At 40.4% G+C, this 23,953-nt stretch overlaps 1 protein-coding gene across 17 annotated transcripts in view; it reads right to left on the bottom strand.

The window, feature by feature from the left end:
- The window catches only part of mrtfab (myocardin related transcription factor Ab), a 63,206-nt gene extending 39,253 nt beyond the window's left edge, over nucleotides 1–23,953 (bottom strand). For 3 of the 17 annotated variants that reach the window (XM_034707675.1, XM_034707659.1, XM_034707646.1), the window contains exons 1-3: nucleotides 23,627–23,834; nucleotides 22,972–23,033; nucleotides 14,631–14,816 (exon numbers count right to left, since the gene is read on the bottom strand). In XM_034707675.1, coding sequence (XP_034563566.1) covers nucleotides 14,631–14,802 — 172 coding nt within the window. In that variant the 5' untranslated portion in view covers nucleotides 14,803–14,816; nucleotides 22,972–23,033; nucleotides 23,627–23,834. Of the gene's footprint in view, nucleotides 1–7,631; nucleotides 8,239–14,630; nucleotides 14,817–22,971; nucleotides 23,034–23,626 lie in introns of those variants that run through there. The other 14 variants (XM_034707667.1, XM_034707654.1, XM_034707660.1 and 11 more) reach the window with 11 other exon arrangements.

Below are 23,953 nucleotides of genomic sequence, written 5' to 3' on the forward strand. Positions count from 1 at the left end.
AAAAGCCTGAATAGCAATAAAAGCAACAAACATAGCAGCAGCAGCAACAACAACATATAATGCTTACTTGAGGCTAATGCTAAAAATAATAACAATGGCAAATATGTGTAATATAAGCAATAACAGCTTAGGAATGATGATACAAGTAAAGTCAACAGGTCTATTATCAGCATTAACAGCCATAATAAAGATAATACAGGGAAGACTGATAAGGTTCTGTGTAATACTTTGTGTCTGATGTTCAAACGAGCAATGAGATTTGATGTGTTTAAAGTATTGTTAGTAATCAGACACTTATCTTTCACATAGAAGGTGTAATACTCCCAAAACTGCCAGCATTGTCTGTCTCGTTTGATCAAGCTGAATTCTCTGGGGGTTAAAAATGACGACAAGAAGAGCAAAAACTTGCAGTTCCTTGATTCTCCACTTGGGGCTGTTTCTAAAAGCCAAGGAATACCCCTCAACACTCATGTTAAAATGCACTGGAGTTGAGGCTTTAGGCCTGCCCCAACTATACCTCCTCTGTTAGGTTGAGTCAACATTTCCAATATGGAGACCGCCGTCATTCAGCTTCAAAAACCAATGGGTGACGTCACACAGAGTACTCCATATTTTATAGTCTGTTCACTTGACCATAAAAACAAATCAGAGTTTGTGCAACAGGTGTCTTCTTCAGCCTAATAAAGACCCTCATCTCTGAATCAGCATTTAGCTGTATGAGCATGCAAACATAAATCTGATAAAGATGAGATATGACAACGTACAGATAAACATTAGCTACTGACATTGATGAATGGCAACTATTTGCAAAGGGCTGATGTCTGTCAACAGTTTTTATATTGTTTTTTTAGACTATTATAACCCCCTCCCTCTCACCCACTACGCTCTGCCTGTGAAAGACGCCTGGTGCTCCCAGGCCAGCATGGCTCTAAATCTCGAGCCAGACTCTTCTCCTCTGTTGTTCCCAACTAGTGGAATGAATTACCTAACTCCTTACGATCTGCAGAGTCCCTTTCTACGTCTAAGAGATATCTGAAGACTCAACTGTTCAGGGAACACTTAGGCACTTAACCTGACCCTTCTCCTCTCCTTCCTCAGGGGTAGAATGAATCAGAAGGTCTGAAACCCAGCTCTTATTGAATATTTAGCACTGCATACTGAATGCTGTTGAATGTTGAACGATATTGTTGACTTGAATTATTTGTTGTGATTAGCTGTCGCTACATTATCTTTTTAAAAAAAACAGCAAAAAAAAACTGGCACTTCTTCTGGCACTGGATGGCAGAACCTGTGGCCAATCAACTTGAAGCACTTTGTCGCACTTACTAAGGCTTTTCCCTCCAGTCTAAATCCTTGTTATCGTTGTGCGTCGCTTTGGACAAAAGCGTCTGCTAAATGAAATTGTAGAATTATAACTTGTAGAATTGTAGATAACCAATTGGATTCACTAATGAATGTATTATAAGTCTGGTTCTTATTTTTGTTCACTCTGTGCTGTCATTGTGCTTCTATTTTCTTCTTTCTAAAACACTGTGAGCTGCATTTTGTGTATGAAACAAGCGCTATGTATATCTAAAGTTTATTATAGTTGGTACTAACTGGGACATGTTTTCAGTATACTGTACACAGACATGCTCTCTATCTCCGTCACATGTTTTGCTTGTAGATTTGGTTATTGCTGATAAAAACAACACATAACTTCTGTCCTTCACTTTCTGTTGCACCTGGCTGACAATCTACCCAATCTTTGTATCTCACAGACGCCACATTGGGAAACCACAACTTGGACAGTTAGCTTGTTTTCACTGAGCTTGAGCCTTTCTGCAGCTAAAAACAAACACACAACACAGGCCCATTCAACATAGTATGTGAACATGAGAATGAAGATGGTATCGAGTAACCACGATGAGGACCTAATGACCGTGAGCGTTTCAAGCACAGGCAGCTGTGTTACTTAGTCTTCAGTGACAGCATACACACACAAACTTCATAGTGCAAGTAATTATGGAGTAAGAGAGGGACAAAGTGACGAGACAGCAGCAGAGTCCCAGTCTCTAGAGCTTGTGGAGTTTGGTGACAGTGTTTATACTATCTCCAGTTTTCAACAGATTACAGTTTGTGTGCATGTGTGTGTGTGACAGACCGCTGCATTCTCACACTTACTCCAGCATCAAACTAAACTTTTCCTGACCCTCATAAATGACTGAAATCACTACGTATAGCCCCCAGACTGCCCAACTGAAAAACGCCTTGGGAAGTATCTTCTTCTCACCATGTCATGGCGTCTGAGTCACTCACAATTACAACAACACAAGCACCGTCAGCTGACAGCCACCTCTGCTCCACCCATCAGCTGACGTTAAGTGCAACACACTTGGTGTTAAGCAGGTGAGTCACAGGCTAATGGTTGTTCTATTATTCAGAAACACCACAGTGAGCTGAACTGGAGACACAAGCTACATCAACATGACTTCTGTTTGTGTGATTTGGGCATTTGCCAAAGCGGCAGGTCTGTAACAACTTCTGACTGTGTATGTGTGTGAGTACGACTCGCTCATACAGTTTAAGTGAAGGCTCTGTATTAGGTAAGGCTAGGTAAAGTTACTTATTTTAATATTTATGCAGCTGAATTACCTGTTATTAAAGTCACCTGTTCAAGAACATTCTCATTACCTGATTCAAAAACAAGCTGTTGCACGACATACATGTAATACAAGAACACAGCTGTGATTGTAAACTAATACACGGATCTCATTAATACTGAACACGTTGAGATTGTAGCATAACTTTGACACAAGATGCTGGATGTGCATAACACCTGGACCACAACACCATATACTTCAGTACTGCAGTTTGGGGTTATTTTACTTTTATCCCCCTATAAACCAGGACACAGTCTGAGATCCTCTGGCAGTGCTTTGCTTGCTGTTCCACGGTCTAGACTAAAAACTAAAGGCGACAGGGCCTTTGCTGTCAGAGCCCCCCGACTGTGGAACAGCCTGCCAGAGGAAATCAGACTTGCAGAGTCAGTCCCTCATTTTATTTCACTACTCAAGACACACTTCTATTGCAAAGCTTTTATTTTGTGACTTTATTTTAATCCTTAATGTTTTACCTCTCATTTGCTTTTATTGTGTTTTTATTGTTCCCGTGAAGCACTTTGTTACTTGTATCAAAAAGTGCTATACAAATAAAGGTATTATTATTTTATTTATATATATATGTATATATGTATATGTATATGTATATATATATATTTATATATAATGTGTTGACTCTAAAAAGAAAAACTGTCAATTAATAATCAATCCTTTACATTCAAAGGTTTTTTGGTGAATTGCTTTTGTTTTGTTTTTAAACTCCCGCCCCCCAAAGAGCTGAGCCGTAATTCATCTTGACCCCTTTTACTTGTGATTTCAAATGTCATATTTTGAGACTGGAAGACATGAGCATGAATTTCTAACGCTAACTCAAAGAGTACAGGCTAATGAAACAGTTGGTTCTTGTACAATACCAGTATCTGTACAAGGCCTGCACGATTAAAGAGAAATATATAACGTGCAATAACACTACGCTATGAAGTGTGATAAAATAAACACAAATCAAAGATTGGATATTAGCTTTAACTCAGTTTTTTTAGGTGTATCTGTGGTTTCTCATGTTTTACATTATACATGTGTTTGCTAGTGCTGGGCGACATCACACTTTTATGATTCGATACGATACCGATTACTTTTCTGGCAATTTATTCGATACCCGATACCCGATACCCGATACTCGATACCCGATACCCGATACTTTCAGTGATTTATTTTTTTCAATAAAATGCAACCCTTGAAAGACAACTCCCATGACAAATACTGTTCAATTAAAAAACTTTTAAACAACTTTTACAATTTTTTAAACAATGAAATAAATTTAGAAAAACACTTAAATAATAAATAATCAACATCCTCTATTTAAATTATCTGAGTGGAAAGCTTAAAACAGCCTCTTCACCATGACTACTGTTAAATGACACTCTGATCATGATGTCTCTGAATTTGTCGGTACAAAACTTTGGAGTAAGTTACTCTAAAATAATCAGAAGTGACACATGCGCTTTTATTTCCCATTTATTAATTAGTATCAATATTTTTTCAGAGTAATCGACACTCAAATGAGTAGCGTGTAAATGTCGATATATCGATACCATAGAATCGATACGCTCACCACTAATGTTTGCATTATGTTTCTTCTGCGTCCAGAATAAATCCCCAAATTTATGTTGTTGTTCTTTTACCACAAAAATGGCACCAATTGGGGCGCTGATGGCCTAGCGGTTAATGCACACCCAATATACAGAGGTTATAGTCCTTGTCGCAGTGGTCACTGGTTTGACTCCAAGCCTCAACCTGCATGTCTTCCCTCACTCTCCACTCCCCCCATTAGATAGCTATCCTATCCAATAAAGGCAAAAATGCCCCAAAATACAACTCAAAAATATATTTTTTAAATGGCATCAATATACCTGGGGTTTGCAGAAATCTAGCTCAGCATCTTCTGACTGCATCAAAATGGTGTAAAAGATTAGTCATTACACTCAGGCCTCCATTGCTAAGGTGACATTTGACCACGCTCTGTGAGAGACCATTCATCACTTTCTTATTTTTCGCAATAAATTCAAACTTTTGCAATGTGTTTACTGCAAATCCTCATATCATGATAAAGATGAAATTGCAATTCATTGTGCAACTCTTATCTCTACCAGCACGTGACCTGGTCTGCACTACTGCCTAAGATTCCAAAGATGGATATGGAAGAATATTTATGAATGCAGGTTTAAGATAACGTGTGCATTTTTGTTCAGCTCCAAGCTGCATGTTTCAGACTGTTCCAAGACTGTGTGCCCTGAAGTAATGTATGCTATAAGATACTGTTTATGTATGTCTCTGCTTGTGTGTGTGTTTGTGTGTGTGTGTGTGTGTGTGTGTGTGTGTGTGTGTGTGTGTGTGTGTGTGTGTGTGTGTGTTTGTGTGTGTGTGTGTGTGTGTGTGTGTGTGTGTGTGTGCGTGTGTGTGTGTGTGTGTGTGTCTTTAAAGATCACTGAGCTACATGAGTGGGCTTGTACCTGTGGGTGTGCAGGCACCGTGTTTGTGTTGCTCCGAGAAGAGAGACCTACGGAGCTGATAAAGCGCTTTTGTGTAGCTCCGGGCTACAGATGTGTGCGAGGCGCTGCAGCTGCGCTCGCTCACTTCTCATTATCTAACAGGAATTTACTGGATCACAAATCAAAGATGTGAGAGAGTGTGTTAGTGCTTGTTGAAACACTGCGCTGTCAGGACACAATGTGCGAATGGAAGGCTACCAAAAGCCTGTGTGTGCACGTCCAGGTCCTGACAGTGACAGGAGTTGTGAAGTATGTGTGTGTTGTTGCGTTTGTGTGGACTGGTGAGTCATGCAAAGTTTGTGGGTGTGTGCGTGGTGAGCTGGACACTTCTAAGATTTAAGCCCTCTCTGAAAACTTGCCTCGGTTGCATAAAAAGGTTTCAGCCTGTTTATCAGACGGAAAGCTGTTTACATTCAGAGAAAAACTCCAACATTTGGTGTCCTGCTGTTGGATTCAGCCTGTTACGCAATGTAGCTTCAAAGATGAGATTCATGCTGCAGCTAAAGACGCACTACGCTCAATCTCCATTATTCATCACATTTCATCGACATCTACAAAAGAAACAGAGTCCCTAAAGGAAGACAATAAGCGGCTGTCATTGTTATGGCTGTTCTGAGTAATTCTGCTGCCTTTTATCTTTGTGTTTCTCCTACTTTGATTGGTTCATTCGTCTTTACTGTACGTTTTTACAGCTCTGTATTTTAAGGGATTATCTAATGCCAGACAGAGTAACTGGCAAAGAGGTGAGGAGACACCCAGCTGGATTGCGTTAGCTGCAGCTGTGTGTTTGGATTAAACTGAAACACTGCTCCCCCCCTCTCTCTCTTTCCTTCCTGCCCAACAACCAGTTCAACAGAGCTTGCCACTCTGTCCTCTTATTTTCTAATTCCTCCCTTCACTCCTTTAATTCTGCGTTTCTTTGCTCTCTTCCCCTTCTCACAACACATTCCATCTCTCTTCCTCGCTATCTATCACTCTCTCCATCTCATTCTTCTCCTCTCAGGCTGACAGAGAGCTGCGGGCCTCTGCTGCTGGCAGCCTCCCAGTCTGTTACATAACAGCACCATCAGGCTCCCTGAATCACTGCTGGGCTAAGCTAGCCTCAGCCACGGTGCAAAAGCCGGAATACATGTCTACAAAAACGACGCCCAGCGGCTAAGTATCAGTTGGTGAGGGTCAGGGAGACGCTACTGTTTTTAATTTTTGTTGGCAGGCTGATCTATTCTGGTGCTTATCTTGTAAAACTCAGCTCTTAATGCCAGAGAATCTATTGACGTGAAGCAAGGGTGGGGACAAGGAGGGATGTGATCTTTATCTCTTAATGTTTACATGTCTGGATGGTGAGGTCAGGCAAATCCGTAAACTCCCTGAGAGAAGCTGAGTCTGCCAGCACCTCAAGCAGGAATCACAGTCATCCAGTAAAGGTCTGAAGGGCTACTGCATTTCTTTCTTTCTGCAACACAAACCAGAAGAGTTTCAGAGCTCTTTGATTTCTGGATTAGTCACTCTTTTTGTTGTGAGTGCGAAATTAAGAGAAACAGTCTGAGTGCCGCTCTGTTTCTGTTTGTTTGGCATAAAAACCTGCAGACTCTCAAGCCACCGCGGCACAATTACAAATCAATGTTCATGCTTCCAGCGCTGGCACACACAAAGATTATGTCACTGCTTTCCACATTTACATTCCGCTCCATGTCTGCGGTCTGTCATGATCTGGAACAATCTGTTCTGAGTGGGTCATCTCCACCTAAATGTGGAGCAGAGTCTGACGCCTCGATCCTACTTCCCCCCTCCCTAACTCTGGTAAAGTTCCATAGTTGTGCCAGGCTTTGTTCTCTTGTTCCTCTTCCCTCGGCTAACCCCCCCAAATCTCCAGATCAAGAGCTGCCTGGGTGCTGGATCCTGGCCTGCAATGAGCCCGCTGGGAGCCGTGGTGGACAGTTGACAGCTGCATTAATGTGGGGTGGGGGTGCCAAATTCACCAGCCACACCTTTCAACTCGCTCTATGCCCTCATTCGCCCTGCATATCTGGCACCAAGTGTTCTCTTTTGTTCCCTGAAAACCACCTTTACAATCTCAAAACTTCACTCTGGTTTCATGTGAAAGTTTACCTTTCTTTTCTTCTCTACAGAACTTTTCTTCCAACACACAAACCCTCCATATATGACCTTCTAATCGCACTGTTATTACACACTTATAAATTTAAACTACAGACACTTTCAGTTAATGCTAGTGGAAGGAAAACAAGAGTTAGCGAGCACATTTTCACAGCCATTCTAAAAGAAACAAGTACAGCTTGTGCAGCAACACTTGAGCCTGCAGCGACAGTTCACCCAACTAGTACATGCAATAGTTCACACCTGCAGGCTGCAGAGCTCACCTCCAGCTAGACTTCACAGGTAACTTTCATTTGTTGCCATTGTTTTCAAAAGACACAAACAAGATTTTTGGGAGCAGGAAGCAACATGCTCAATCAGACTTTACCTGACAAGATAGTCATTTCCTTCTGCACCATGCTGTAGAGAACTCCACCTCCTGGCAAAGTTAACGCTTCATCTTCATTACGAAAGCACCGTGAGAAGATTGGGGTGAAAAAAGTACAACACCAAAGTGGAAGCAGGCAGAGAAGAAGTCCAGCGACAGCAAAACAAAGCGACACTGAACACGTTTTCCTCTCACCGGCAGCTTGTACTCCACAGGTAGCAGAGCACCTCACATTCCCTTTCTCTCCACTGTCTGCCTACAAGTGTGTGCACGCCCCGGCACAGAGGGCGTGTGCAGGTCTCTTTCTGTCCCCTTACAGGTCCTCGGGGAACAGCGAGGTCCACCCAAAGGTCCCAGCTTCTCTGTGGCAACACTCCTAGTTTACTCCTGCTGCTGAGCACTTCTTAAAAACTTTGGGTCACTCCTCTGGACTTCTTCTTCCGCAAGTTTGGAAGTTCAGATTTGAAAGAGGAATACAAGTGAGCTGGTGCCGAGCCTCACCTCCTCCTGTAAGGGTTACACGCCTCCTCCTTTCTTGCTTTCCATTTTCTCCTCTGTCCTTCTCTTCCCTCTCTGCCAAGTTATGCAATACTGCCATTACAGACATGACTCCCCCCACTCTTTAGTTCTTCCCCTTCCTCCTTCTTCTGCTGCTGCAGCCCACACTCCCACTCAAACTCAAACTTTGAAATGATTCAACCAACAGAGCCGGACTGCTTCTGTTTTCTGTCAAACAACACAGCCAACCAGTTTGTGACAAGACGGCAGAAAGTCTGAGTTCATTTGAATGTTATTTTCTATCCATTGAGTCTCACAGCTAAAATACTCGTGCACACATGCACATCAGGACCTAAACATCTGTCTCTGGACAACACGTCACCTCTCTCTATGTATACACACATGCGTCTGTTTAACAATGAATCTCCCAGCGCTTGCCCATGACAGAGGAAGGAACCTCAAGTGTAAACACATTGCATAACCCGCAGTGTGAGATAAAGCTGTGATAAGCTTCACTATGTGGGCATTCCACTCTGTTCCATGTTTGCATACAGATATGCTCCTGCAGTCACATGCAACGCTCTGAAAACACCTTCATGTAAGAATAGCTGCAGCAGTGCCTGCAGCAACATGTCTGGTGAGCAGAATCCTGTGTGTGAAAACGAGGCCAACAAGAGCAAGGGTTGTTTCAATTTGGGAGTGGTGGCCCGAGGCCGTGCGTGAAAGAGTGTGTGTCTTTGTGTGTCTCTGTGAGGTAAACATGGTCCTGTGACTGCCTGTCACAGGATCCTTCTTAAACATTTCTGAAATCATGTAAACATGACTTTAAATATAGGTCAGGTACCACAAACACTGGGTTAGGACTTCCATTGTAGTCTATTGTAAACGTTGGCCACACTCTGCCGCTCCTACTTTTCTACCGTTTACTTTTATTGTGTGATATTACATTATTCTCTGTTAAAGATGGTCGATCATTTACAGGTCCAACCTTGCCTCACCTTCTTCTGCTGACAAGTCAGCAGCAGGTCCAACCAACGGTAGCTCTAAAGAACAAAACAAGAGGCCAACACCCGACTAGGAACAATGGTGGATGTGTCTTACTTTTGTGACAAGGAGTGTGTTACAGTCTATCCCATGTCTGACCAATGCTGAGATATCTCTGCTTATCAGAAAGTCTGAGTCTGACTCAGTGGGGGAAACATCCTGAGGTCTACACTCATAGATTGGATATTAAATCGGTTTTCCATGAGTGATCATGAACTGTGAAGTTAAAATATCTGGATCATTTCTCAATAAGAACCAGCAGACAGAAAACTGGACACTGTGAGTCTGAAATATGATTCTGTTCAGTTGTCCTGTTGTTGTAAATCCACATGTTGTCTGGGTCTTCACTGACTCTGCATCTGTGGAGATTATTTATAAGCCTGCTCCACATGTTGATATTCAGCGTGTTGATTATTCTGTACGCCTCAATATGATCAGTTCTTCTGCTGAGGTCATTTTTAAAGATGTCAACAACAAAACAACAAATCAAAACCTAGGGTGGCTGAAGTTGTTTTCTTCATCCCTCGCACGCACGTGTCTCGTTCTACGGAGATTTTTGGCCATCGGCAAACCAGCTGAAAGGTGCATTACGGCCACCTACTGCATGCATGTCTTGTAAGGTTGCGTCTGTGTACATGAAACTTTTTTTTTTTTTTAATCGCAGCCTTTGCGATTTGAAAGTTGCATTCTATTACATTGCGATGTCAGTTTGAATTCGATTAATCGTTCAGCCCTAGTCAGAGCCCAAAAAAATCCCAATAAATAGTTTTTTAATCTCATCATTAGCTTCATTCCTAACCATTTAAATCAATATTTAGTCCATTGGTGTTTTTTAATCCTCACAGATCATGGTTCAATGAGGATAACTCACTTGTTTTTTATGAAAATTCATGGTAAAACTTTTTTAATGTACATTGGAAATACCTATATAAAAACAATAGTTTTACATGACTGAGATTTTTGTTTATTTTATTTTACATTAAATTTTTTTATGAAGTGATGTTGATAAATTAACACGAGACGCCTCTTCTGTCACATTCTGCACAGATTTTTAGGCTGTTTTTAGCTGGTTTGGAACGCATATATTGCTTAAATGGAAGGACTCTTTGAATACCCCCCACTATAACTGCTGGGTCAAACTGACCCACGAACAGTATCTACGTAATATAAATATGTTGATTTCATCTATTAAGCCAAGCAGAAGAAGTTTCATCCTAAATTTTTTTTTTTAACAATTTCTTTTTGATTTTTGAACTTTAAAAAGGGTCAATTTGACTCGCAACATAACAAGAGGGTTAAACCCCTTTTAATCAATGTAATTTTACGTGTAATATTTATGTTACTTATTAGCATTAAAGCATGCTCAGAAGCGATCTTGCTAGGGGAGCCTCAGGCCTGACATCAAACCCCTTTTATCTAGCAAAACACACATTTAGGATCTGTTCCTATCCCAGCTTTGCTCCCTTTTTTGTATCTAAGTTTTCTAGCTTGACCCCATAATCCATTTGTTGTAACTGGGGGAGGTGGGCTTTAAGACCCATACTGCAGCCAGCCACCAACTATACATTTTGGCTTCACTTGGAGTAGCTGTTGTTCTGTCCATGGTTTTATACAGTCTATGGTTAAATTAAGGGTGTATTCCCATCACGCATGTTTGAAGCTGTGAAGCAGAACTTCAGGTCAGGTGAGACTAATACTTACAGGCTCTAAAAAAACTCAGGTGTAACCAGACGAGGGGTAACACTAGTCAACAAACAAATGCTTTGGTTTGATCTTGGGATCTTTTCCTAACCCAGTTGTGATGACTTAGTCAGAAAGAGACACAGAAAACAACCTGTAAACAGGTTTTATGGGTGCAAAGAGATGTGTGTTTACATATGTGAAGTGTTCCTTGAAATAAATAAAACAAAGCAGCTTGACTAACAGACAAACTGCTGATGTTTGCAGTTGTTTTCAAAGTTGAACAAGTTCACCAAAAATCCCAGAGCTATTGTTTGTCCAAAATTCAAGCTGTTGTTTAAAGATACTAAAGGTGAGTAAACATGTGCTGCAACTCAATAACAAGGATATAAAACTTACCATAAGACATACAAGGATGTACGATGATCTGAAGCACACAAAAAGCCCCTTATACACACACAAGCTACAAATAGGAAATGTTTGATGTTTTTATTCAGGCAAATTAAGCCAGTATAAAGCTTTTAGATCCAAAGACGTCCAAATAATCAGATTAAAAAAGACGTCATCATCAGGTGCACTTCAGCCTTCATCCAATAAAGAAACTGACTTTTAGCTTTGTTGACTTTGGCTTCATGAGCTCAGATTCATTTGTAATTGCACTGTGTAACTCTCAACAACAGAAACAACAATCAAAACAAAGTCAAAGTTTCCACCATGCAGGACTGGGACCAGCAGAAGTTGCTGTGTGTTACTCTAAGCTCTAAGAATACTCTAACAAGTACTCTAAGCTCCGAGCTGACTCCAGACACAAAAAAGGCCTACAGAGTGTTAAGTCCACATAGTAAGCATGCAGCACAGTCTAATCTACTGTAACAGCAGGTCAGCGCATGGGAGCAAGCCAATTACGCACAGCAGCTCCTTCACTCCTTGCTTTCTGAAGACGACACATGGTGTTGTTTTTACGTAGATGCACACACACATTCTCACACACAAGCAGAGTTAAACCTGTGGACTTTAATCTCCATGACTCTCTAAAGATACACACACAGCTGACATTTAACTTCCGTCTCTGTTAAGTGTGTTAAGCTTCAAAGAATATATGTTGGAGAAAGGCAGCACCTGGGAAGACTGTATGGCGTTAAACTAATATTCACCTAAACTGGAAGCAGGAGCATTGGCCAGCAGGGCCTGTGGCATGATGAGACAATGGTTGCTTTGCATTTAGACAAGAAAATGTGTCCCTAAAGCCAGGAAATACAACATAAGTTAATCCACTGTTTATTTCTGACATGTAGACTGCATTTACTTTGTTGAAACTATCAATATTTTTTAATACCACGTGCTCTTAAGCAATACATTCCCCATTATTTAATGTTTGATAGTTGATAGTATAGTAAAGTATCAGGAAGCCCCAAGCCAATGATGAAAAGTCAAAATAGGTCCACACTCATGTTTTCAACTTGAAGCTGCTTTGAGCAAAAGAATGAGAGAGAGAGAGAGAGAGCAAGCAGGGGTGGTCAATCGACACATAGTTTAAACAAAGAGAGAGAGAGAGCGCTCGTAAAGTCAACACAGCAGCAAAACCACAAACATAAGAACTTATAAACACATACACACCTCCATACAAACATGCGGGACGGTGCAGAACTGTGCTTGTTTGCTGTAGAGGTCACAATCCCTTTCTTCCTACTGTGTGTCTCTCTGCTCTACCCTCTGTCACAGTCTATACGGCTAACTCTCCTCATTCACAGGTCGGCAAATTAAGATGTTTTGTTAACTTCTTTGAGCATCTTATGGCACACAATGTCACCTGGCCCGTATATGTTTATCATTTCCGACCTATGGACTGTTGACAAGGAGCCTCACAGCCATAGACTGTATAAAATATGGACGTAGTATCTGTGACGTCACCGAGCTGTTTTGAAGCAAATCGATGGCGGCAGCCATATTGGAAATGCAGAACTCAACCAGGCAGAGTGTGACGTAGTGTGAGCCTCCTAGCCAATAGCTATGTGTTCCTGACCGGGAGTCACGTCAGTCATGTCCTTATTTGGGCAAAACTGGTAATCTTAATATCTTCTGAACCGTCGCGTTACAAAAAAATTCACCCCCCATACAGTGTGTGCCATTAGAGAGATTAGCTTCATAGGGCCAAGCCGTTTTTTGAACCAGGCTGTAAACATGTTTATTAATGCTGCAAAGATCGTCTTTTTCCTATTCATTTCTATGTGGTTTCCGGTGTTTCTGCAGCCAGCCTCAAGCGGATTTTCGATGTATTGCAGTTTATAACACTTCTGCATTGGCTTCATCGTTTGAGACCGGAGGTTGCTGCTTGCTCACAGCACTGCCCGTTGTTTAACACCCATAAAATGACCAATTTAGCTGGGATGCACCAAAATAAAAATTCATTGCCGAAACCGAAAACTGAAAATGAGGAAACGAAGGCCAAAAACCGAAGCACAGAAATAAATGATTACACCAATTATTAGTAGGGAGACCGGGGACAGTTGTAACACTTGCACTTGCTCCAGTCAGGAACAAGTTAGGAATCACCTGATTCACTCTGCACATGCTCAGTTTAGTTGCAGCTTGTTTATATAGGGGTTTGAACACACTGGGTTAAAAGAGCTCATTGAAAATATTAGACAACAAGGGTGCATGCCCCTCATCTGGTTCAGTCCTTTTTTCTGTGCTCTGTTCTCCGTCTCCAAGCGGGTTCTCTGCATCCATCACGGCCTGGATCATTTCTTGTGCACGCTGCTTTATTCCCACATCCAAGTAATGATCTTTATAACGCTGATCAAGTACAGTCGCGATGAAGTGCAGAGGATCCGAATAGATCTCAGTGAAATGTGTCCTGACAGACTCTAAGAGTGTACTTTTCATTGTTTTCCCTTTGTGGTTCGTCCCAACTTCTTTGCTTAGAAGACGTTTTAGTGCTGCAATTAAAGGAAGAACGGATGCAGACATGCTGGCCTTTATCCAGACAAGCGCGTACTGGCCGCGGTTTTGGCTTGCGTCATTACAACACTCTGTTTCGGCCGTGTTGTTTCAGTGACAAAATTCTTTCAGCCGAAAACCGAAAATGCACTTTTGGGTCATTTTCAGTTGAAAATCTTTGGAGGCCGAATTTTCGCTGCTTTTCCCTACAATTTAGTAATAAAATGAGAAAATACAGAGAGAGCACACTCTGCAGATACACACACCATCACACCCACATGTGGGGGGAATTTTGTCTCTGTTTGAGCAAGTTTTGCTTTGAAATGTCTGTAACAACCTGTGGCCAAGGCTGAACAAATATGCATGGAAAAACCTCTCATCAGGTCATAGGCACATAAAGATCCAAAGTTCAGCACTACAGGTGAGTTCTGCAGAGGGACAGACTATTAATGGAAGTCAGAATATATCATTTTATAAGATCAGTGGACTGACAATGTCAATGCAAATAACCATGCCGTGTGTTTGTTCTACTTCTTCTACCAGATGATGTGCAGTAATACACAATATTGTTTGACCTCTTACATAAGCAGGAAGGACGGACAGTGATGACTTCAACTGTACACAACTTTGCTATTTTCATATGTAAATAATGCTTTTGTATTTGTCAGCTCACAGCAGTGCTCTGTCAAAATGTGCTCTGAAAAATGCAATGGAGTTGTTTAAAGCCAAAGCACTGTGCAGTAGTGGCATATTTCTACAGCAGTAATACCCTTTAAATCCCCAAACGTGGGTGTGAAGTGATTAAAAGAATAAAGAGTGCATGTAACACAGCCTCACCGTTCTTTCTCTCCTGCAGCGGCAGCTCTATGGATGCAGGATGCAGCGACAGCTCCTGAAGCTCGTTGGTCACTGCCTCGCTCTGAGGGCTCAGGGCCAAGCCTGGCGTCCTGACCACTTCCACACTGCCAGGACTCGGCTCTTGCCCTTGCTGTGGGTGTAGCGTTGCCATGGTGAGAAAGAGACCTGTAGCAAAAATAGTACGTTTATAGTTTAATGACTCATCAGAGGGCTCCAGCTTAAAATATGAAAACATAAAAATGAAATCCACTGCAAGTTTGGTTAACTTTGAACACAGTATCTGTTTCAGAACATCTGTGCTGTGTTCAGGAAGATCAAGAATTTAAAGCTGTGAAACTTAAGTACTGATGCAGAGTTGGCGTTTTATTAACTGATAGGTAAGCAGCTTATGATCTAGCTTTTCAGAAAATGAGCTTTAAGGCTAATGTTTGTCTTTAATACAAAAAAAGCACATTTTTGGGTCAACACAGCAACACTTTCAGTAACATTTTACAAACATCCTGTGTTTTGTTGTTATTGTTCACAGTCCTTAAAGGAAAAGCAACACTTTTGAGTAAAACTGTACGCTGTGTTGGTAAGAATACTGGACTTAAAGTAATATTTGATGAATATGCCTTTCAGTTTAATCCAAAGATGACATGGCAGCTCCCCAAAAGTAAAGCCTAAACCTTTGAAGCTCTCTGTGGTGACTGGCTGCAGTACAGGTCATAAGCTCCGCCCTTCCATGTTAACAGATGGGATATGCGTCAAACTTTAAAATTAAAATACACTTACAGAGGCTACAGTCCTCGTCGCAGGGGTCGCCGTTTCGATTCCCGGCCTGTCTTCCCCCACTCTCTATTCCCCACATTTCCTGTCTCTCTTCAGCTGTCCTTTACAATAAAGGCCAAAAGGCCAAAAATATAACTTTAAAAAAAATATATATATTTTTTTTCTTTAACTTGTTTGCTGTCATCACAGTTGTAACTTTTTTATTTATTTATGTATTTATTCTAATTTTCTTTAATATGTGTACATATACATATACATGTGCCTATGTGCATAAGTATGAATTTGTGTATATCGACATGTGTATGGTATGATATGTTTCTCTCATTAGATGAGTTGTTATGTTCACTGTGTTTTGCTGTAAATAATCCGTCAAATTTATGTTTTTTGGCTGAATTTCTTTTGTCTTTTTTGTTGTTGTTTTGTTGTTTGTTTGTTCTGCTTTGTCTTTTGTTTTGTTTTATTTTATTTTAATTATTTTTTAATTGTATTGTATTGTCATTATTTGTGTGTCTTTATTTTAATGTTTGTAAAAACAAATGCATTTAAAATAATAAAAAAAAGAAATCACAGTTTTAACTCTGATTTAAGTCTTTCTGAGACATTTGGCTTAAATTGTGATTTGATGCTAAGAGAGCAGCTTCAGCAACATGAGTGACAGCTCTGTTGACAAACGCTGCTCTTGCAGTGTGTTTACTGGAATAGCGGAGTAGAGGAAGAACAGCAAGGGGAAATGTTTCAACGCCTTTTGTAGGTGTATTTTGGCTTCATTTTTGTACAGTGGCAGGTGTGTTATCCATCTTTATTTACAGGCAAAAGTGCAATCTTTATTGCTCAGCCACTTCCTCAAAGCATTATCAATTGAAGTCTTTGTTTCATGAGTTTATCAGTGAAGGTTATGTATTTGGAAATGTATCACAGTATATTGTCCTCACTGGCTAATCAGAGCTCAGGATTAGGCATAGGCATGTAATAACAAAAAAGCTAGAGTACCCAGGGCACGTTCACAGGCCATAACAAGTCAAAGGTTTGTTCCAAGGAAACCGAGTAGTCTATTTTCTCCTCTATGTGTCTTTTTTTCCTCTCTCTCAGTCTACCCCAAACACAGACTCAATAACTAAGAGGAGAGGAAGAATGCAGGGCTGTGGGCTCTGGGATTAAATCAGCCATCAGGGAAGAATTTGCATGTTTGGGCTTTTACAACTGTTGCTGTGGCTGCTGCTTCTTTAAAAGGCTCAACTCTGTTTATGGATTTTTTGTCTTTTCCTTCTTAACGAGCTCAAAGTGATTTCCATACATTTAACCCATCACACAACTGACCCTCGCAGCAGTAGGTTAATCATAAAGGAAGCTATAAAAGGTGTCTGTGTGTGTTCTGTGCTGAATCTGGCTATAGGACATATTTTCCTCATGAGGACAGTTACGAGCGCTACACACTAACTTGAGCTTAGAGACCGAGGCTTAGAGAGAGAGAGCGTTTACAACCACAGCTCGTAATGGGCATGTATGCAAACTGGAATACTGAGGGAAATTTTCAAGCGCCACTGCCATAAATGAAGTCACAGACAATTTACAGCAGCAAACAATGAACCACTTGTAAGTGGATACTTGCTGTAATAGAACCCAAGGTAAGTTTTAACAGCCATATAAAGAAAGTAACAAAGTTAGCGCCCTTTAAAAACATTGGAAAATTACATGATTAGTCTTAATAAAGAACAGAGACTTGATGTATAATCTGGAAGGCCACACCACTGTAATTGTGTGTTCAGAGGCTTTAGTGAAACTTGGTTTAAAATAGTCTAAAATAGTGAGTTTTTAAAAGTGACTTAAAAGACGACAGTGTATTAACTTCCCTGATATCCTCCAACAGGTCATTCCAAAGCCTAGGGGCCTGGACAGAAATGCTCAATCACCTTTTGTTTTTCTGTTTGAACATGGAATAGTTAGTAAAGACCTACCGGAGGATCTGAGGTTACATAATGGCTCGTTGGGAGTCAAGAGGTCAGCAATGTCTGCTGCTTTAAAATAAATTCTAAAATGGACTAGGAGCCAGTGAAGCGGTTTTAAAATGGGTGTGATGTGTTCTCTCCTGCTGGACCTGGTTATGAGTCTGGCTGCGACATTCTGGATCAGTTGAAGTTTATTGAGGTTATTTTGTGAGAGACAGGAGTAAAGTTAATAGCAGAAATCTAACCCTGGATGAAATACAAGCACAAATTACTGTTTCTACGTTTTTGATTAAGTCAGTTATACTAAATGGGAGCGGACCTAGATGGGCTGAAATGTTATGTTGGTTTAAGTATGGACCTATAATAATTATCTCAGACTTTTCTGAGTTTAATTCTAAAAAAATTGGTTGCCATCCAGATATATTAATATCTGCAATGCACATGTGAAGGTTGCTTAATTGAATTGTATCTTTACTGTCAAATGAGAAATATAACTGTGTGTCGTCGGCATAGAAATGATAATTAAGAGTAGAGTAGGCAGAAAACTGGACACTGAGTCTGAAATGTGTTTCAGTTCAGTTCTCTTGTTGCAGTAAATCCACATGTTGTAGTCTGAGCCTTCACTTAATACGACTGTATGTTTGCAGAGATTATTTTCATTAGCCTGCTCCGCACGTTGCTTTCAGCATTTGTTACACCTCCATATGATCCGTAGCTATTAAATACTGTCAGTTATAAACATTGTTTGCTAAAGAAAATTTGATTCAGGGGAAAAAACGCATTTGGCATTGTTTTTGACATGGGAAACATCTACTTTTTTTATTGATTAATCGTTAACATTTCCAAAGATCGATCACGGAGAGTGCTTAAAATTGTCATTTCTCATCTTGAGGATGCCATAAATGTATAAACTTATAAATTTGCCTTGTCTTGGAATAATGAGGCTCAACACCATCCAAAACGTGTATTTCCTACACAATAGGATCCACATGGAGTTTTAAAGCATTTCATTTACAACAATATGGATGCCTTCCATGCTAACACAGCATATGCAAAATCCCACATAAATAATTAATAATACAAAGAACTTGCTAGAATGTGTGAAATTGTAATCACAAATCTTTTTATTTCCACAGCAGACATTTGGATTTGTGATATTGGGAAAAGCACAAGGGAAATCAACGAGCCAAAATTCCCCGTACGACATGACACAGCGTGCACAACACCAGGACGTGAAACAAAAGGAGCTCATTGGAATTTGGCCAAACTTAGTTTGATCATTTATCCTCTTTGCTGTGACATGTCAAGATGTCTTCAGTGAAAACAAAAAGGAAACTGTTGAACAATAACATATGGATCAATGTTTTATTATGGAGTTATCACCCCACCCTGTTTACATAACATCAAATCAAAACCAGTTGTGTCCAACATGTAGCATGTGTTATAGTTTACCACAGATTCATGTCCACAGAGTAGCAGAACTGAGAGGCAGTCACAGAGGAACGTTGTGTTTCAGAGTAGCAGGTACATTTGTCCCACTAACTGGTTCAGCTGAGTGGAGCTAAGCCTCAACACAAACGTGCCTGAGATTAGACTGGTCTGGAGGGATATGTTTTCATTGTAACTAAGCCGAAATTCATTTAACACTTTCTTCACTGAACAGATTTTCCTGATTTACTGGAAGGAGGGCTGGTGGAACCAGTTATCAGCCTGTATGATTTTGTCTGGATGATTGTGGTGGTGTTGTGTGTTGTTGATCTCTCCCCCTGCTCTCTCTGCAAATGTGTGTTTTTGAGCCGAGGGGTTCTGATGGGGTTTCTGTGTTTGCGGCACAGCGGGCCTGAAAACAATGAGCCAGTGTTGTCTGAGATGTCACTCTTCTCTTTCACAATCAGATGCCGGCACACACACACGGTGAATGGCGGCACACTGACCACATGACCCAGTAAACGTACTCTTCATGTTGCTGGCTGGCCTTTAGGATGTCTGCAGGTTTTAGCAGGTCAGTTTGAAACATTAGGGAACTTCATGCAGTGATTGGTAGGATTAAATAAAATGTCTTTTTAATAACTTAATCTGAGTTGTAAGAATATCTGAAGACCTATCATAATACAGGTGACTGGGCTTACTTTCTACAAGTGACAGTCTATATCAATAACTTTGTGTTATTAAACATGGATTAATAAAGCAGAATACATTAGTGTCATTACACAGTCTTCACTAGCCTGTTGAGCAGGTTATCATGAGAACTTTTAGACCTAATATCTAGGATCAGTGTTAAGCGCAACACCATGTGACACCTGGCCTGAAACAGGAATTAAACATGTATTCATGAGAAAACTGTGTTTTCAAATGTTAAAAAAGCTATGGATGTACAATATTGGAAACAAATCTGATATTACAATATAATATATTTTGCAATCTAATTAGGTTTGCAAAATTTCAGGGGACAAAGTTGGAAACTTTCCATGGGAATTTATGGGAATAAACAGGAATAAACCAGGAATTTACTAAATTGAAGGTTGGCTCTTAATAGGGAACTTAGATATAGTTGGGGAAAATATATTTTTGCATAATCCTGACTAAAACAACCAGATTTCATGCAAGTACAGTTGAATATCTATGCTATTCCTCAATCACATGCACATGGTACACTGCTTACTGCAGGTCTATTGAGACCACGCCCCCTACATGCACTGTGTATTCCTCCATCACATGCACAGATGATTTCTATTTTGGATGGATGTCTGCTTATAACAAAACAAATACTTAAGCTTGGATATGATACCTTTTTATTAAATTACCCTCAATTCCCAGTTAATTCCCATAAATTAAAACCCATGTAAAGTTTCCATTTTGGAATATTTCCCAAATTCCCCAGCTTAACTTCACATGGAAATTTACCGAAAACGTTCCCGAAATTTTCCACCCCTTTGCAACCCTAGATGTAATAATATATGATTGTCCCACAATTAAGTCAATATTGCAGAGTTGCTGTATCGTGATATTATCATAATTGTGGGATGTTTACTGGGTAGGGATGCAGTGAAGTATCATTGATTAGTACCACCCCTTATTTGCCTCGTTGACAGACATCATCCCATCTGAAAATAATGTGCCATGCACCGACCTCAGTAGCTGGTCTTTAACAGTTATTTCACATCAGTTCAATGCTGGTTAGCGTGTGTAGAGGGTTTTAATTAGTTAGAAGAAGTCACCTGTCAGACAATCTTTGACTTGTTTTTATGCTCAACCCTGAAGGAAAATGTCGGCAGTGTGGGAGTATTTTACCGTGTCTAAGAAAGATCAGAGACATGGAGTTTGTAAAACATTTGATGACGAGGGAGAACTGGCTGCCATTCAAATACATTAAATATCATGACTCATTTGAAAAAAAGGACACAAGAAGTTACAAGGAAGTCATGAAAAAACCACTGACTTGTATTGCCATCAGCCCTGATTTGCACAATCTGAGTATCTTTGATATCAGATGAAGTATCACATAGTGAGTTACCCTGCAGTTCACACCACTACCGTAAACAGAAGTAGTCATACAAGAACTTTTCTTAAACAAAAACACAACAAAGTCTGTAGAATTGAGATTTCATCAAGGTGGTGGACATCTGTATGGGTTATATAACATAATAATGAACAAGTCGAAAGACATGTCATGAGTCTTGGAATGTGCACATATTGCACCGGATGATATCCTCTCCTCAAAGACTTTACCATAGCTCTGACCTGACAGGGTAAGTGAGCAAATCCTTAAGTGTATCTGCTAATCTAAATCATCAGCTTCCAAGAAAAGCTGGAGCACAGCAGCAGACGCACACAGGCGTAGGTTTTAAATGTACATATTACCCCGATCAAAATCAAATCACGTTTCAAAACAGTCTGACAGAGGGAGTCACAAGCTTATCCACTCACCGATAATTAAAAACACTGATAAAAGGAGATAAATAACATGAGAGTCAAACTCAGTGGTGCTACAGCAGCATTATTGGAGGAAATACTTATTAGACTGCTTAGGTTTGGTGAAATGTCTCAAGATTAAATAAGCTGGTACTTTAACACGACACAAAACATTAACTACTGTAAACACAATCTATTAGGGGTGTAACGATTCTTTTTAACAACGATTCAATTCGTATCATGATTCGTGGTTGCCGATACGATTAAAGGACGATATTGGTTCATTTAGAACGATACGATCCAAAACGATTCAGTGACTTGAAATCGATTCAGTAACTTTTTAGCAAAAAATTTCAACCAGTGTGACTGTGAAATAAATACATTGATACTGGACAGTCCTAGATTCCTGTTGTTTCTTGTAAGGGAATCAGGTATCAATGAATTATGGATATAAATGTGGTGTGAAATCCCATGGCACCTCAGTAGGTGGTTGGATAGATTTGTCATGTTGCCGTGGTACTTTACTTGACCTTTACATATCCTACAAACAGCGAACGACTTATTTAGAACATCTCCGTCTTTGCAAAAGCCAAAGTGTTTCCACACGCTGGACCGCAATAGCGGCTTGATAATTTCTCGCTTGCCGGCCTTTCCTCTGCCATCCGCCATGCTATGTTTTGTTGTCTGCAGGAATGTTGCGAAGACGTCACTGACAGGCAGCCTGAATTGAGTAACGTTTAACATCTTTATCATTAAGAATGCAAAAAAACACATCCAGTCAGCCGTGCTTAAATCCAATGTGTTCTTTCCTAGTATCGATACAATCGATTTATTACCTTTTAAAACAATGTTAGATCGACATATGTCGTCCGGATGGCCAACTTGGCGAGCAAAGATCGATGTAGTCGGATCATAGGATTATAAATCAATTCATCAATGTAGTAGATGAATTGTTACACCCCTACAATCTATGCTAAATACTGGTGCAAGCTACTGTGATTTGAGCACAAGTTGATATCGAAGTGGCTTCAAAACAACATGTGATCACTCTCTGTGTGCAACACTTTAAGATGAATATCAACCGTCAACAATAAGAAAGTATTACATTGGATGTTTTTATAGAACTGTATTTTATTATATTTTATTGTATCTTATATTTAAATTTTAGATATTTAAAAGCTGGAAGAGAGAAACAGCATCTCGTTTTTCCTGTATGTCTCGTATATACAGTGAAAATTGACAATAAAAACCTTTGAATCTTTGTATTACATGTCTGCAGTGCATTCACAAATGCTCCAGTTACCCAGCCTATCGAGGCCTCGGTCCTTACAATGACCTGGATTTCAACTGTTACACCAACAGGGCCTTTACAAAGAAGATGGATTTCAAGAGATGCTCACTGCAGCATCTATTGCTTCACCCTTCCCTTTCCAACAGAGAGCTGCTGCTGTCCTAACACGTTGTGTACACTCTGCTGGTGCAATGCATTTAAAGTCAGACACTGAGACACGAGCATTCCTCTCTACACGCCCACACAAGCCTTTTAGATATGCTTTACAATTACACAGATAAACACACAAACACACACACTTATACTTGCTTACCAGACAGAAGAAAAGCCCTACCTAAAATGACGAGACAGTAGGATGTGTGATCCACCTGAGCTGTCACACAGGTCTGCTATATCTTACCTGGTGTTCTAGATGGTGGAGGGGCGTTTTCCCATTTCAGCAGGACAGAGCTCTGAACGATTCTGTTGAGGAGAATTGAAAAATAAAGCCTAAATAGACGATAATCCAAAACTTCTCTTCTCCTTAACCAAACCCTGTTATCTATTCTGGTCCATGGCTCTGCGGATTATGATGCTGAGCAGCATGATCTGTCTGCCAACCAGGGCACGTGCTGAACGGCCATTAATACAGGTTAACACAGAATAATAAGAGTTTCTAAAATATCTTAGACACAAAGCACCTTTCAGGAGGCCTTTCCACAGATGTCCACAGCTGTCACTGTCCAAAACACAGACATGCTAAGCTATTGTTAGCTCGTCTGGGTGGGAGTTAACCTGCAGAGTCTAAATGCGAATTAAACGAAGCTGCTTCGTAAAATCGCACACAAACGACACCATTTACGTGATAAGTTATCATCTACAGGATACTTGATTCTAGCGCAGGGAACATCTGGACCCAGTTTGTCATCCTTGTTGACTCCAGACAGTCAGACACTCCAAGTTAGCTAGTTAGCATGCATTATCAAGCGCTAGCTAGCTGTAGTTAGTGTAAGCACGCTGCAGACATCTCTCTAAACCCGGGTCTCCTTCCATTTAATTTATATATTCACGCTTACTTTTCATGGTCGCCACTTGTTTGTTGTGTCAGTAATGATACACGGCTTTGGCATCACACCATCACTTCCGAATCACAAAGGAAACTTTAACCGGAAAACCCTCCTCTGCGTGGGACGCATAGACCCACTTCCTCCACAACACCTTCTTTCTCACCAGAGGACTACTGCGACTGCTCTGTGAAGGCACGGGACAGGACAGCAAGGGATCATATGGAGTATTTATATGCAACATTGTCATCTAGTAAAATAATGAAGTTGAGGAAACAAAAGAAAATCAACTTTAACGTAAATATGAGCGGATTATAAACCCACATTAATCCTCTCTTT

Source organism: Notolabrus celidotus, chromosome 18 (genome assembly GCF_009762535.1).
Source record: "Notolabrus celidotus isolate fNotCel1 chromosome 18, fNotCel1.pri, whole genome shotgun sequence".
Classification (NCBI taxonomy): Eukaryota; Metazoa; Chordata; class Actinopteri; order Labriformes; family Labridae; genus Notolabrus; species Notolabrus celidotus.